The following is a 16843-nucleotide window of genomic DNA, read 5'->3' as shown; positions in this document are numbered from 1 at the left end:
ATAGCTGACAAAAATTTTCTGCTTCTTCTATCTGCCTCCTCCCCCCCAAAAAGAAAAACTTTGTGGTAAGATTGCTTATCATGATTTCATGAGAAAATATATCATTTTGTTTCATGTGTGTGTGTGTGTGTGTGTGTTTTTTTTTTTTTTCTTTCGTAGGTGTTTTGTATATTATATCCTGAATCTTTTAATTGAAGTTGACAATAAATATTTTTTTCTCAGTTAGTTGTGGAAAGAATGCTTGCATCTGAAGGGATAAAAAGGGTTGATTTAAGTAGAGATGAGTTCATTAACCGAGTTTGGGAATGGAAAGAGAAGTATGTCTGCCCTTCTCGGTTACATTCGTTTTAATCAAGTTTCTTACAGAATTTTTATTCTCTCTGTGCCTCTCTCTCTGTTTTTTATGCTGCGTGGTGCCCCTTGCAAATAAAATAAATTACAGAAAATCTAATTATTATTATCTGAGTAGATTGTGTATTTCAACTCAGCAAAGCCTTTGCCCTAATTATTTTGGTAAAGAACTAGATTAATCTAGTTATGTTGGTCTTCACTATCTGGTGTCATACTCTCATTTAAACCCTATGCATATTAGCCCACCCCACATTCTCTGGGTCTTTGCCTTACCCCTGCTGCACATATAACTTGTTAGGAGACTGCATGAGAGTGCATGGTTTTGAAATGCGGTAGTCAGTAGCCCGTAGTGCAGTGGTTTTGAATAGCGATGGTCAGTAGTGTCCGTTACAGTAATGGGTGCAGCAGAGAGCAGGAGTAGTCTGTCACATAGTGGGAAGTGGGTGTAACAACCATTAATTTTGTTTCAAGTACACGCAAACTTATCTATGTTCGTTTATTTGCATGTTTTAAGTTCTTGACCCTTCTTGTCTAATTTTTTAATGTATAATTATTTTAGTTCAACTTACTAATATTGTTTAGCAAGGGCAATAAATTCTATATTTGTTTTAAACTGCTATGTGACAGAACATTTATGCGTGTTTTTTCACTTCCCATTAATCTAATGGGTGATAACTGATAAATAGATTAATTTATGTTTTTTATTTTGATTGTAGGATTGTAGTCTCTTCTTTTATGGTTTCTTTTCCAGAGGAGGATGTCTTATTATCCTCTTTTACATTCTTCCCTCTAATGAAATTGCCTTTATGGCCCTGGCTTGTAAATGGACTTTCACAAGCCACAAGAATATCTTCTAAAATCTTCTTTTTTCTATAAAATAAATAAAATTAATTAATTAATAAATTAAAGAAACATAATACACTAGCTTATAATATGATATATGGCATTAAAATATTAGGCACACAGAACATACAATAAATTAAACAAGTTCTACTATTTTATTAGTTAAAGTAATAAAAATCTAATAAATTCTTTAAGAAAAGTGGAAGGTAAAAGAAAGAAAATGAACAACTGTTGGCAGTTTGTGGAGAGGAATACCAAAGCATGGACAGTATTAATTAATTTGGATGAAACGTCGGATAAAGTGGCTATATTTTCAGAGAAATGATATAATCATATTGTCGCTAAACTGTTATCGTTTAGTTTGGTGACTCACATTACATGGTGGCAGTATTTGTTATTGTCAGATTGTGGGTTCATTCTTTCTGCTGCCTTAAAAAAATGCCTTATTTGAGTTTATTTTTATTTAATTTCAGGTATGGTGGAACCATTGCAAATCAGATTAAGCGGCTTGGTGCTTCTTGTGATTGGACTAGAGAACACTTCACCCTTGATGAGCAGCTGAGTCGTAAGACAGTGTTCTATTTAACATAAATTCAATCAGTGTAAAAATTGTCTGTGAGATTGTTTTCAATGTGACAAGAATTTGGTGTCAATTATGTTATGAAAGGGGTTTGTGTTAAGTTTATATATGTGCTTAGATGCAAAGATTGATTTTGACCTGCAATTTGCTGACATTTTCGTCATATTGCTGAAAGGATATTATTTCCATATGGGCTTTTGAAACTTTAATTACTGCATCCTATTGCTTTAACATGTTTTGTGAGTGGAATTTGTCATTTAGTGACTCATTGACTTACATGTTCTGATTTTGCGGCTTTTGATTGTTGCAGAGGCTGTAATTGAGGCATTTGTGAGGCTTCATGAAAAAGGCCTAATTTACCAAGGTATATGGTTAAGTTCCTTTGTGTTCTCATTTTTGTAGGCTTACTGGAATTTTCAGCATGGCCTAGACTCCTCATGGAGGACTTTTGGTCTGGGGAGTATCATTTTGCTGCTGAGATAATCGTATTTTTTTTTTTGGGTGGTTGATAGTTAAAACCAAGATTATTTTGATATCTACTTCATTCAGTTGTGGAGATATTGTCATAAAGAAGACCTATTTCTTTCCTTCTTGCCTCATCTCTCTGTCTATATTTTTGTTGTTTTGATCTTTTTATTCAGCTGTAAGCTATCTCATTTCTAATTTTATATTCGACTAAACCTTGGTTACATTGATAAAATTTTTTGTATTAAAGGAGTCATATTTATGCATGAGTTGTTGAAGTCGAGTAATATTATACATGATTGAGGTCACATTACATTTTTATTTTCAGATAAAGAGCGGAAATCATTAGATGGGAAATACTAGCTTCAAGAATTTTCCCCCCTTATTATTATAGAAGAAGACATGTAAAGAAAGAGAATGTACAATCAGAGCAAGGATACTAAACTGTCAAAAATGAAAGAAGGAAAAACAAAAGCAAAGAACAAAAAGAAAAAAAAAAAAAACATAAAAAATGAAATAAAAAGATAAAGTTATCCAATAAAATCCCTCTTTAATGCCTTCCATCATAATTTACTAAACACTTCAAATTCTCTAATTCCCTCTGACCCTTCTTCGCCTTAGGTTTATCACCGTCGTGCCTAACTTCATTTCCTTCATGAGCAGACAATGTGAGGCCCATGCTATCCAATAAATTCTAAGTTTGAATGTCTTTCTCAGCAGATTTTTGAAATGGAGTGGGTAAAATTCCATCTTTTACCTTTAGTTCTTTAGATCATCCTCAAAAATATTAATTCCATATAGACCTTCTTGAGGAGGAGTGGCACATAAGATAAGTCCCTGAGACAATCAGAAGAAGCGTCGGAAGAATACCCTTGCTGCTCTTGAATTTGATCAAAAAATAAACCCTTGTCACATTCAACATCCCTACTGCCTACGTTATCATCCTCCGGAACATACCCCCATTTCTTTCTCCTCTTGTATTAATCCTCTCAACATTTGGCTCCTCCATTATACTTAAAACATCTTTAGAATCTCTCTTATGATTTAATTTTTTTTTTTGAATTTTTTTTATCAACAGATAAATCCCAGTTCCCTTCAAAATGCTTCCTCCTTTCAATAGCCAATTGCACTTCCTTACAACGAGCATAAACCTTTCGACTCTTCAAATTATCTGAATTGACTCTTATTACCTGAGTTCCCTTTCAAACGACCAATAGAGTCTTGATTTTCACCTCTACAAGAATTAAATTCTTATTAGAAGATCCCCCAAACCCAATCCTGGAATCCTACCTGCTATCATTCTTCTCCAGAATAGGAGATGCATTACTCCCCCAAAAAATAGTAGAATTTTTAGCAACCCATCTGATTCCACCTCCCTCCCTTTTTGGTTTTCAGAGCAACTGCTTCTCTTCTCTTGTCCACCATAGATCTTGTTTGAAGGCGATAGTGTTTAACTGCATGCATCTTCTTCCGTTCTGAGGGGAGATTAATTGCCGTAGCCTCAGAGGTTTTCATGAGCAGGCCTTCTTTTTGACTGGACACCTGACTAAGCATTTGGGCCTGCCATTTGAATGGCCCAACTAAAATTTTTATCCTACTGACTTTTCTCTTCTCTAAACTAGCCAAATATAGAATCAAAATTCTGCTCTTGGGCTTCCTCAACCACCACTCCAATAGAAAATTTTAAAAGGCCCTTATTGCTCTCAAACAGCCAGCCCATGTTTATATTAATCATCAAAGACAAAGACCCTGGCCCAGTGTAGCTGCCCTTCATCTTCCCATTGCCCATGTAGAAAACCCTAGCTGCCTCTTGTCTAGCCTACTCTGCCAGAACCTCCTCCCTAGGCGACATGGATGGATTGTGCTGAGCTGTCGGCAGGATCTCCTCTTTCACCTTCCCTCTTAATTGAACATGCACCTCCTCTGGCACATCATTAAAATCGAGGGAACTCCAGTCTTGAAAATTGACAGAACTCCATTACTAGGAATCCGGCATGCACTAACCTTTGTAATTGAACAAACTCCATTGGCATCAGTTGTTCTTCATACTATCTGACTCCAGCATTGATTCTCATTACTCTTTTTAGTATCAACTCCATCAACGCTTGCCAGACAAACTGATGCCATCCATCACGTTTGGATCCTTTAGGGCGTAAGATAGAGTATCTTTTTCCTCTCCAACTGTGCCCTAATTCCAGAAACTTTCCTGCCCTTGTTGCTTAAATCACCATCCAATAATCAACAAAACCCACTTGAAAGCTATGAAAACCCTTGCTTACAATCCCAGCAAGAGATGAGGACCCCTGTGAAAAACATTTTACTGCAGCTGAAGGAAATCAAACCCACAAATTGTGCTGCCAACTCTTCCCAAGAACAAGCAAAGCACCAGCCTTCCCTACCTTCTTTCTGGCGGCTAGGAACGAACTCACAATGGCACCAGAGCACTTCTCAGGCAGTGTCGGAGTACTTCACATGCGGCATCAAGGTACTTCTCAGGCAGTGCCCGAGCAATGCCAGTGATGTAGTTCACTGTTGGAGCAATGTTGCCTCTAAGCGTTGAGTTGAGCAAAGACCCAAATACTGCGACCTTTTGAGAGAGAACTAAGAGGAGCTTCGGTTTGACCCTTTGAAAGAGAGTAGGATGCTTTGACAGAGAAGCAACTTTGAGCTAGCTAAGATTGTCTTCAAGAATGCCTGAGATGTCTGGCAAACAAGGCAATGAAGGCTGGGAGGAATGGGAGGCTAGGGGAGAGGTTTGATGTTGGGGGGGGGGGGGGGGGTCGTGAGCCCACTAGGGCTCGCCCCCTCCTCTCTTCCATTATTGCCTCAATATCAATTGCATCTTAATACATTTCTTATGCCATCATTTGCCTCTAGCTCTGTCATTATTTTTATTATTTTTATTTTTAAATTTTTAAATCTTCATAGTGAGTATATACTCTTTAGGGTCCGTTTGGTTGTGGAAAATGTTTTCCTTTTTCCAATTTTTAGTTTTCCAAGGAATTATAAAAAATTTAGTTTATTTTTTTTGATTTTGGGTCTTGAGTTTGGAATTATGTGAATTTAAAAGAAACTCTATACATAATCTAAAAAAATTAATGTACAATATCTGAATTCCATGCTTCCATATGCAAAATAAGTGTTAGAAATATAGGAAAAATATGAAAAGATGTTCTCCAATTTTTCTATATAAATGTGGAAATTTGGTAAACAAAGTAACAATTTTTATAATTATTGGAAAAATTATTGATGAAAGTAAAACTATTTCCACAAGCAAATATTGCAAAAACTGTTTATTGTTGTTTACTTGTTTCCTATAGATATTGTAAAAATGAAAAATTAGCTGACTTTTTTGCAATTTTTTGTAAAACAAATTTGGAAAATGAAAATTGTTTTTCACAACTAAACGGGCCCTTAGATTTCCAAATCAATGAATATGTGAAAGGAGCTGTAGTAGACTCACGAGTCAGGTAGGAGAAAAGATTTACAGTAGAATTCCCCCTAAGGATCTAAGCTCCAACTCTTTTATCACTCCTCAATTGAACATGAAAAAATCTGAGAAACCTGGTCTATAAAGCAAACTATCTCTTTAAGATTTCTCTCAGAATGGAAGTTCTCACTTCCCAGAATGCCCATCTTCTCACAAAAGAGGAAATTCTGACAGGAGTGTCATGAAGATTAGATAAACAGAAAAAGATGATGGACTGCTAGCCAAAGGTATCTTCACCACCCAATGATCCTCTCAAAAGCCAATTTGCTCCCCATTACCCATGCATACTGGACTTGAGGAAGGAGTGAGTAAAAAATCTCATATACACACTTCCAAGGACTCAAATAAGTAATGTTAATTCCCACTTTAGCATCCCCTACCTGTTCTGTAGTATTCCAAATGTACTGCAAATTTACCTTATGCCAAAGAGAATTAGGTTCTAGAAGAAAGCACCATAACCATTTCCCTACCACATTGATTGTCCCCCAACCTACAAGATGATCTCTACTACGGTACTACCCTCTCCCCCACTTGACCATAAGAAATCCCTCTTTAACTTCTAAAACCTCCATGCCAATTTCACAGGGATTCTAAAAAGAGAAAGGTAATACATATTGATGGAAGACAGACAAGTGTTGATAAGGGTTATGCGATCCCCCTAAATTGAAGAAAGCTTCTCCTTTCCACTGTCCAATTTCCTAGCCACTTTTCAAAAATAGGGTCCCAAAGAGTCAGCATTGGGATTACCACCTAAATAAATAATAGGCAAACTCAAAATGACACAACCAACTGGACTAGCAAAAGGATCCACGTTAAGGACCCACCGGACTTTAGAGAAATTAATTTTCAGCTCGGATGCTTTATCGTGTAAGATAGCCAACAAACTAGAGAAGTAGCCCATGTTATCCGATAGGAAGAGAATGGCATCATCTGCAAAATGATGCAAATGTCATAAACTACCTTAAGCGCCCGTCCACCAACCCTTTATCTACAACTCTCTCAATCATCCTAATCAAGACATCAACCATAATTGGAAAGAGAAAGGGAGGAAGAGGATCTCCCTGTCTTAGACCTGTGGCCATACGAAACCAAGATTTAGCCTTGTTGTTCACTAAGATAGAAAAGAACATAGAAGACAGGCACCCTCTGATCCTTTTCCTCCACCTTAAGCCAATACATTTTCTAATTATTAAAGGTTGATTTACATTGTTTACGCACGTCCTAACAGCTAAAGCTTTTAGGTAAGGTGGTAGCCTAACATGGTATTAGAGCTGGTTACTAGGAGGTCTTGGGTTCTAGTCTTGTTGTATGCATTTATTGTGTGGTGTTTACAAATTATTGAATTCCCAGTAATGGGTGTTAATTATTGTTTGTTTATCTCTTCATGTGCTATAAAGCTGCACAATGTGCACTTGCAGGGGAGTGTTAAAGCTTGATATACATTGTTGACCCTCAACCTAACAGCTTAAGCTTTTAGGTAAAGAGGTATCTGACATTATCCATAACCTTTTCCAAGAAACTCTAGCTCACCCTGTTATAAGCTTTCTAAAAATCCAATTTCAAATTATGATACCTTTTGTTTGTTTGAACAGCATCTTCAATCACCTTATTAGCTATCAAGGCAGCTTTGAGGATTTGTCAATCACCTGTAAAAGCACTCTGGCTATGAGATATAGTAGCCTTCAGAACTGTTGCCAATCTCTTAGATAACACCTTAGTCAAAATCTTATTGACCTTAGTTACCAAGCTATTTGGTCTAAAGTTCTTTACTTTAACCGTGCAATCCTTTTTGGGCACTGGGGTGATAAAGGTAAAATTCATACTCCTCCACTAACTTCATTGTGAAAGATTTCAAGAAAAACTTTGAGAATATCTCCCTTCAAGGTCTCCCAAGTATCCTAAAAAATGCCACAGTAAAGCCATCTGCCCCAGGAGCCTTCTCTCTATCCATTTCAAAAACTGAGTTCTTTATCTCTTCTTCCTCAAAAGGTTTCTCTAACTAAATGATTTTATCTGCTGATGTAGGACACGAATCCAGCTCCTCAACCATGGCTCTTCTCTCATCCTCCTTTAAAAAGAGGTTCATGTAAAAGTCAGTAATCACAGCTGCAATACCAAGAGTCCTAACCTCTCTCCTATCATTGTAATGTTCTTTAATGAAGTTTCTTCTTCTCCTACCAATCACCACCCTATGGAAAAGTCTAGAGTTACTCCCATTCCTAAACCAATTCATCCTAGATTTCTGCATCCAACTCATCTCTTCTTTTGAAACAACTTGTTCATACTCATTGGACTAGAGTCTTCTACCATTCCTCCTTAACCATTCTATCAACCACACCTAGTTCCTCAAGAATATCTTTATTTTATTTTATTGAACATCACCCAAAACTATCTGTGTTCTAGATTTTTAACTTCCCTTGCATATACCTCAATCTTTTCATAAATCAGAAACCTTCCCAACCTTCCAAAGTGCATTCCCCCATCAATTGCTAAGCAAACTCCAAGATAATTCATGATAGCAGACATATTAACGAACTTTAATTTATTTTCTATAAACTAACTGAAAACCCATCTTAACCATAACCTTATGCAAGAAAACCCAGCTCGCCGTTTCATAGGCTTTTTCAAATCCAATTTAAGAACTCCCCTCCCTCCTCTCTTCCTAACATCCTCAACCTCCTCATTAGCAACCAAAGCTACATCTAAAATCTGTCCTTAATGAAGGAAACCTGCTCCAAAGTAATAGTGCACCTGACACCTCTCCAAGCTTCTTGGACAATACCTTGGACAAAATTTTGTAAAGGTTCGAAAGTCCCTCACCCTCCTAGAACGCTCATTCTTAGGAACAAGAGCAATAAAAGTAGAGTTCACACTCTTCCCCCCACCACATTATGACAGAACTCATGAAAAATGCTTCACAATATCCTCTCAAATAACCTCCCATTTACCTGGAAGAGTGCTGTCGTAAAACCAAGAACATGGTTTTAAATAACAGCCATGGTCTGTGACTGTTATGTAACGTCGTTACGTAACGTTTTTTTGCGTTCTCAATACTGTTACACACTGTGAAATAGGCGGGAAGAGAAATCAAGGTTGTAGTGGCCGTTACGGACTACGACCATTACGTTAAGGCGGTTACCGCCATAATGTAACCGCTATAGGACTGTTGCGCCAAAAAAAAACTTTTTTTTTTTTTAACTTTTTCTTCTCACTTTTGTTCCCCCCCCCCCCCCCCCCCCCCCCCCTCCTCTCATAAATCATTTTCAATATACTATATGGCGAGAGGGGTAAAAGATTATAATGAGGATGATAATGATAAAAAAATTACTATTTTTTAAATACTCACAAGAGATGCATTAATTAACAATTTGAAAATACTAACTTGTTAGGAAAATATTTTATTTTTATAATATTATCAATTTGATATTTATGTTCTATATATTTTCAACTTCAACCTTCATTCTTTTCTAGTTATTGTATATTTGTATTTTTCGTATGCCGTATGTGTCTAATAGATTAATGGTGTGTATAATGTATTTTTTTTTTATTAATTAAGTTAGCACACATGAGAATTTATGATGCCTAAGAACAATGAGAAGTATAAATATGCACACAGACACTATTTTTTCTGTCAATGCTGTCAATGGTTGTTTAAAACAAATGTAAACTTCTTGCCCTTACAAAACAACTTAGTTAGTTGAACTAAAGGATCCAAAATACACTAAAACTCTTTCTTAGAAGGGTTAAAAGCTTAAAACATGCAAATACACTAATATGCACAAGGTTTTGCATGCTTGAAAAAAATTCATGGCCATTACACTCGCTTCCCATTATGTAATATACGCTACTTCCACTTCCCGTTACACCTGTTTCCATTATGTTACACTACCTGCTACTGCAATTTAAAACCATGACAATGAGGGCTAGAGGCTTTATCCTTCTCAATCTCAAATGCTGCCCCCTTATTGTTGTCTTCTATGTCAAAAGGATGCTCTGATCAGACAGCCAGGTGCCCACTCTAATCAAAAGCCTCCATTGCTGTCAATTCTCAGCATTCAACTTCCTATAGAAATCCAAAATTGTCCCCCACCGACACCCAAAAAAAAGAAAAAAGAAAAAAAGAAGACTGTATAACATCTTGCACTATGCACCCTAGATCGAGCACCAACTCATGAATAAAGCTTTTCCTCTTCCTTCCATTAGCTACCCTATGAAAAAATTTTGAGTTATAGTATGCTCTTTCACCTACTTAATCTTGGATTTCTACCTCCAACTAATATCCTCTTGAAAAAGGATCACCTCCAAATCCTTACTATGGTTGATCATTCTAGCCTTGTCCTTTGCTTTGGCCAAACCACATCCCCCAATCTATTCAAATGCTCAATCTCCTCTTGAATACCTTTATTTCATTCTTTTATTTTACCTAAATTTTCTTTATTCTCCTCTTTCAAATTGTTCTTCACAAGCTTCAATGTTTTCATAAATTTAAAAATTGCCTTCTCTTGTGTAGCGGTCTTGGGGCCAACTCTGATGAGGTATTGTTTGCTTTGGCCGCTAGCCTCACAAGTTTGTTCTATAAAAGGCGCCTCACACAGTTGGAGCCGAAACCATCTTCATTAGCCTAAGATCTTCTTAGTACATGTATGATGTGGGACCGTGATAGGCTCTTCTGTTCGATTTTTGACATCCTCTTCAGGGTGATCTCCCTAGTACACATCCGATGTAAGACCGTGACAGGCTCTCTCGTCTGTCCAATGTGGGTCCGTGACACCTTGTGTGCCATATTCTTTGCTCTCCACCAGGTCTACTCCATCTCCATATTTAGAGTGCATAAACCATATATTTTCAAGTCTAAAACGAGTATGGCACCACCACAAGCCTTAGATAATGGTCCAAATTAGGTCTAATTAAAACCTTGTGAACATTTGGAAACATATCTTCCCAAACAATAAACAACAACAACAAATCAAGCCTTAAGTCCTAGTAGGTGGGGTTGGTTGCGTGAATCTTTTTTTTTCCAATTATATGATCATAGGCAATTTCCTTCAAAAAAATTAGGGCTATTAGATTCTTACTCACTATCTCATTCCAAACTATTTAGATCTATCCCTACACCTTCTACTCACTATCTTAATTTATTTTTTAACGTTATACGTTCATTTACCTTAGCATTCTCATCTCAACAACTTTTTCTTTTTTGATATCTACACAATCATTAGTGAACAAAAAACTATCATATGAGAGGAAGCTAGCGTATCTCTCAAAACTACCCAAATAAATGACAATTAGCCAAGGCACATCCCTAAGATCACAATCCCAAATAAAAGCATCAAACATCCTCATACTACTGGTCACCCTTGAACCTCCTAATTTGTCACTAGAGGGCTGAATGACATTTATACCATCTCCTACCCCCCAAACAACCCAATACAGGCTATGACACACAAGAAGCACACAGCAGGCCCTTACGCATGTAAATCCCCAATCCCTCGAATTCCTTAATTCTATCAAAACATACAACAATAAGGACTCAACCACACACTCCTCATTAGACGTTAATCTAGCATCACGCAATATTGTTTGCATTCCCTTGGAATGCACAAGAGGAAGGGAAAAACACCAAATCTCCGAATTTAGGCTCCACAGTACCCTTAACGAAAAGTACATACACCACCCTAGTTTTAGATTCCTGTATGAACGCAACATCTGGAGAAACTCTATGGACTCTTTCACCACTCGATGCTTTCTAGCATCCCGTAGCCCCAGAACATTCCAAGACAGAAGCCTCATCTAAAACCAGTAACCTTACCCAAACTCCTACCTCTCTTGTCGTAATTAACAGAAGACATAAGTCTATCTAACTGAACCATCTTTAACCAGAAAAAGCAAACTGAGTGTGGGAAAACCTTCCCTACCTGCAGTAATCCTCCAAGCAGCCTAAGGTATCACATCTAAAAAGCTTATTACTTTAAATCCATCTCTGATGGTATCAAAGGTCCATTTCCATGATTTAATCTATATTGAATCTTAATATTGGAATAGCTTATATAGCCATAATTCAATCAGGTCCACTTTAATTGATTTCTCATTTTTGGGTCTAACTGGATTTACTTTGGCATTTTTTTTTATTTTTTATTTTAATAAATGACGTCTAATCTATGTGAATTTGCTGACTTGAGTTAAAACTTTGGTTGCAAAATATTTTTAATTTCTGTACAGAATATGCTCCTCTATTAATTTTGAGTCCCTGGATATATCTATCCTTGAAGATTTTATTATGCTATGTAAAGACACAGTTTGATGCTTTCTTGGTGCTCCTGACTTTTGAAACTCGGAGGAGCACTAGCCCTGATTCTTGGCTCTGAGCTTGATCTCACTCTTGCCTTTGCTTTTTTTTTTTCCTCCCCCCCTTTTAATATTTCCTTATAGAAATAATAGAACTGTAATTTGTGAGAGAAATCTTTTGCCTTTCTAGCTATTGCCTCAGCATCGCCCTCACTTTTTCCTCCTTCCTAAAATTCTAAAAGGCTTGGTCAATTTTCAATACCAGGAGGATAGAAGCTAAATTGTTGCTTCTGTGTCGTCTGGAACAATTACAATGAAGACTAAGATTTCCTCATTCTAAATTATTGAAGTTGCTTTTTTGTGTTATTATCATATGTTATAAGCAATTGTTTGATGTATGGTTGATAACTGTGCTTGACCTGTATTTAATTTGCTTTCAGGGTCTTATATGGTAAATTGGTCTCCTAGTCTACAGACTGCAGTATCAGACTTGGTATGCTTTATTTTGTCTAATAGAGAGTATGAATCACTGCTTTTGTCCTGACTAACTTTTGACGTAAGCATTCTTGATTTGTGCTAAGGAAGTTGAGTATTCTGAAGAGCCTGGTACTTTATATTATATTAAGTATCGTGTTGCGGGAGGTTCAAGGTAATTACAGTGGATTTGTACAACCTTCTCAAGAATTTGCATTAGTTCCATTCAGTGCTACATGCTAGTTTTCTGATCCATAAAATGCCAAGTGCGCAGGTGCATTTTTGATAGTCCGCCATTTTAGTGGACATTTGCAAAGCGCGTAGCGGCCAGAATTACTCAAGGCATTAGAACCTATGTTGTTTCTTGAATTTATATAATGAGTCGTATATTTTCGTCAACTAAGAGGAACCAAACTCGTTAAATCCATTGCCACTTAAGTATAGTTTACTCCCTTTGAATGATGAGAAGGAACCGATTTAGGTTGCAGCAAAAAGTTGTTTGCTCCCCATAGAAAAGTAGCTCTTAAAAAGGAGAAGTTTATCTCTAAGTGATTGAAATGATTAAAATATTTAACCTTGCTGATATGTTTAGATGGCTATGTTTAGCAACCATTTAACCTAAAAGCTTAAGCTTTTAGGTTGTGGCCAACAGTCTATATCAATCCTTAACATTCCATGCATGCAGCCTGATTGCATGTGGAGAGGTGTGCAAACAATAAATCACACCCGTTGTTTGGAGGTGTCATCATTTTCTGGAGGCTTACTTGTTACTGGTTTTAGAGGCTTTAGGAGGAAAAAGAATGGAAGGATTGTGGGGTTCTGAAGTCTTTGCAGTTGTATGTATAATTTGATTGCAGACAAATGGTGGAACTTTTCAAGGTCATGCTACATCTATTGATTTGATTTGGGATAGTAATTTTTTTTTCTCTGTGTGGTCGTCCATCCAGCATGATTGGTTGGCTCTATTAGCCTGAGTTTTTTTTTTTTTTTTTTTTATGCTTCCTTTTATTGTTGTTCTTTTCCTCTAAGAAATTACAAAAGTGTGAACGCAAATTGAACCAATGGGACGAGAATCAAGCAATTATAAATTAAAAATAATCATTGAATGAAATAAAAGATTAAATGGACTATGGGATTGATTTGTGTGTTATTTGAGGTGATAAAGGTATAAGGGGGAAAATTAGAAATTATAACTTTATTTCAAGTCTGATGATTGCGAGTTCCAATTTTTTTATTTTTTATTTTTTTGGTTATCTTCTGTTGGTTACCCATTCAAAAAGCAAGCTATTTGTATGCACACATGACCTCCCCTTGTCTTAAGTCTTGGACAAAAAGGTTGGACCAAAAGAAAATTCCAGTGACCTCTTTTAGCATTCTTTAGTTAATAGAATCCTGAATGATTTAAAAACATTTTCCTGTGCATTGTCAGCCAGTTACTTTTATGCATTATAAATAATGTTCAGCAACCATATAAGGTTTGCTTACTCATCCACTTATACTGGATACTTATACATCTCTAAGGAATGAGTGAATTTATTTATTTATTATTATTATTTTTCTCTTGTTGTATCTTTCTCATCTCTCTCTGATATTCTCTTTGTTTATCAACAAAAAAGGAGCGACTTTCTGACAATAGCAACAACACGCCCAGAGACTTTATTTGGTGACACAGCTGTTGCAGTGCATCCTGAGGTATATTGCCAGCCTTGAATTTGTAGTTAGGAGATGGACAAACAGGTTACTTTGAATTGCTTGATTTTAATGTCAAATTGCCATTATATATTTCATTCACTGAATTTCAGTTTTGGTAATCCTTTTTTAAAAAATGATGGCTCTTTTTTATCCCATTGAAAGTAATTTTCATGATGTAACTTTTTAACTGAGCAGGTTATGTCCAAGTTGTTTAGGTTGTCATATTTGCAGAATCTATTTCTTTTGAAAGGATAAGGCTTCCAAAATGACTTTTGCTTTTGTACAGAGGATGAGTTTTGATCTGCCTATAATATTGAAATTTTTTGGAACTAAAAAAAGAAAAGAAAACTTTGAGTTTGTTCAGTATCATTGTCAAAATTTTGAAAAACATAAATCAGAAAATCAAAAAATTGGAAACAAAAACTGGAAAACAAAAGAAAAATTTCTTTGTTTAGGATTTAGGGCCCCTCTCAAAAATCTTTGATCACTCAAATCCCTTGGATCTCTACAGTTACTTTGTTCCCAAGGATCTCTGGGATCTCTTTCAAATTCGGCTTCTCTTCCTCAGCTCTATGTTCAGATAGTGCAAGCAAGGGCAGTGACGGGGAGCAATGCAGCAGAGTAATGATGGTTCTGGCACAAGTATTGTAATGCAACAGTGTTGCTTGACCTTGACCTCCTTTGCAGTTCATCACCATCAGCCCCTACAAATCTGAATTGATTAAAAGAAAAAAATGAGAGGGATTGAGTCTTCGCTGTAATTGGTTGTTGCTTCCAGAGTTGAGGTCTTCACCCTTAACCCTTTTAGATGAGGAGGGAATATAAAAAAGAAAAGGGAAAGTCTTGCAAGCAGCTACATGCTGCAAAAATAGATTAAAAACGCATTGTTGTTCTCAATATTGTGTATTGTGGGGTAGAGGGTGGGAGTTGTGGTTCAAATTATTTGAGAGGGTAGGTGTAACCGTATAAGGAGTGATAGGTTCTTCCCTCTCGAGGGTGGCTGGGAAAATTCTTTTCTTGTGGGATGCTTGTTCTGTTAATAAAATTGCTAGTCTTGTGTTTGTGTGTGTCTCTCTTTTTTTTTTCCTCTCTCTCTCTCTCTCTCTCTCTCGTCTTGGTTTTATTGGGAGTGAAAGGTAGGGATCAGTGGTGGTTTTTTCTGGTCTTGATCCCACTAAGCCCACTTTTAGCTCATAGTTTTGGGATGACTTATTTATTATGTATGGCTTTTGCAATATTGGATGGGTGTTGAAGAATTGGGCAAATGGAAGACCTAATCACAATAGGTCTCTCCTCTATACCCTGGCCAACATAACACTAGCACATACTCATAATGCTAAATGATTAAAATGACCATGAACACTCCCTTTAACATGAGCACCCCCAAGGCTTTAATAAGTAATTCAGCAAGCTACAAAATTAGGTGTCACATGAGTGGCTTTTGTTTTGTTTTTTTTTTTGTTTTTTGTTTTTTGCGATAGAAACAGAAATGCATTAGGTAAAGAAAGAATGTACAATCGGGAGAAAGGACATCTCCTTAACGAAATCTGAAAATCCCCAGAAAACAAAACAAAAAAAAAAGAAAAAAGAAAAAGAAAAGAGTACACAAGAAAATACAGCAAACTCAAATCAGCACGCCCTTGAAGGGACTTCCAATCCCGCTGAACATCTGTCAAACACATCCTCTTAAAATTTCCATTGCCCATGCGCCGGAAAAAAGCCATAAAAAAGCATTTTCTCCCACATCAACAAATATGGGATCTTCTTCCCTGAAAAAAAATATGTAGATTACGCTCCTTCCACAAGCCCCATAGCACTGCAAATAAGGCACAATTCCATAAAGCAATACCTTCCTTCCTTCTTCCAAACCCCACAAAAGGTATTGCCAAGAACTCCTCCACTTTTCTCGGACAAGCCCAGCTTTCTCCAAAATAATTAAATAACTTATTCCAAACCTTCCATGCAAAATCGCAATGCAAGAAAAGATGAGAAACATATTCTGAACATTCAAAACAAAGCATACATATGTCGGGGGATAGAGCCTTTAATGGTCTCCTCTTCTATAGCAAGTCATAGCTATTCATTCTATTAAGCACAACCAACCAAAAGAAAATGCTTTGATTTTATGGTGGATTTTGACCTTCAAGATTATTTTGTAGAGTGGAAAGGAATGATCGGTACCAACCAAGAAATCAAAGAAAAAGTTGCACAAAAAAACACTCAAGGAATCCAACAACCAAGATCAGCTGTCATCCTCGGAAGACATTGTACAGTTGTTCAACATAACCAACAAAGAAGATAATTCAATAGTTTCTCTATCATTTAAGGCTCTCCTAAAACAAAAATCCCAAGAAGGTAGAGTGCCTAAATCTACAATAAAAGAAGAAATGGGATCATTTTGCCTTGAGCTCAAACGAAACAAGCGAGGAAAAGAGGTGACCAGAACAACATTCCATAACCATGTATCTTTACAGAAAAAGAACGTTGTAACCCTTACCCATCACAAATTTGGTGTGGGGAATAAAGAGAAGATAAATTTGGGAAATAGCTTTCCACGGGCTTTTCAAAGAACATCTAGAGCCTAAATTAGTATCCCACCCATTCCCATCAAGTCCAAATTTATTTTTGATATCTTTATACCAAAAGGAGGAAACTTCTAACGG

General features: G+C 36.6%; 1 protein-coding gene across 5 annotated transcripts in view; it reads left to right on the top strand.

Annotated features, from left to right (window-relative positions):
• Window positions 1-16843, top strand: part of LOC131152273 (valine--tRNA ligase, chloroplastic/mitochondrial 2) — a 122234-nt gene that overhangs the window by 33872 nt on the left and 71519 nt on the right. For all 5 annotated transcript variants that reach the window (XM_058104054.1, XM_058104052.1, XM_058104053.1 and 2 more), the window contains 6 exons: window positions 223-317; window positions 1668-1759; window positions 2085-2138; window positions 12455-12507; window positions 12596-12663; window positions 14105-14180. In XM_058104054.1, coding sequence (XP_057960037.1) covers window positions 223-317; window positions 1668-1759; window positions 2085-2138; window positions 12455-12507; window positions 12596-12663; window positions 14105-14180 — 438 coding nt within the window. The remainder of the gene's footprint in view (window positions 1-222; window positions 318-1667; window positions 1760-2084; window positions 2139-12454; window positions 12508-12595; window positions 12664-14104; window positions 14181-16843) is intronic.

The sequence above is a fragment of the Malania oleifera genome, chromosome 3 (genome assembly GCF_029873635.1).
Source record: "Malania oleifera isolate guangnan ecotype guangnan chromosome 3, ASM2987363v1, whole genome shotgun sequence".
NCBI classification, from domain to species: domain Eukaryota; kingdom Viridiplantae; phylum Streptophyta; class Magnoliopsida; order Santalales; family Ximeniaceae; genus Malania; species Malania oleifera.
This window is presented reverse-complemented; position numbering and strand designations above follow the sequence as displayed.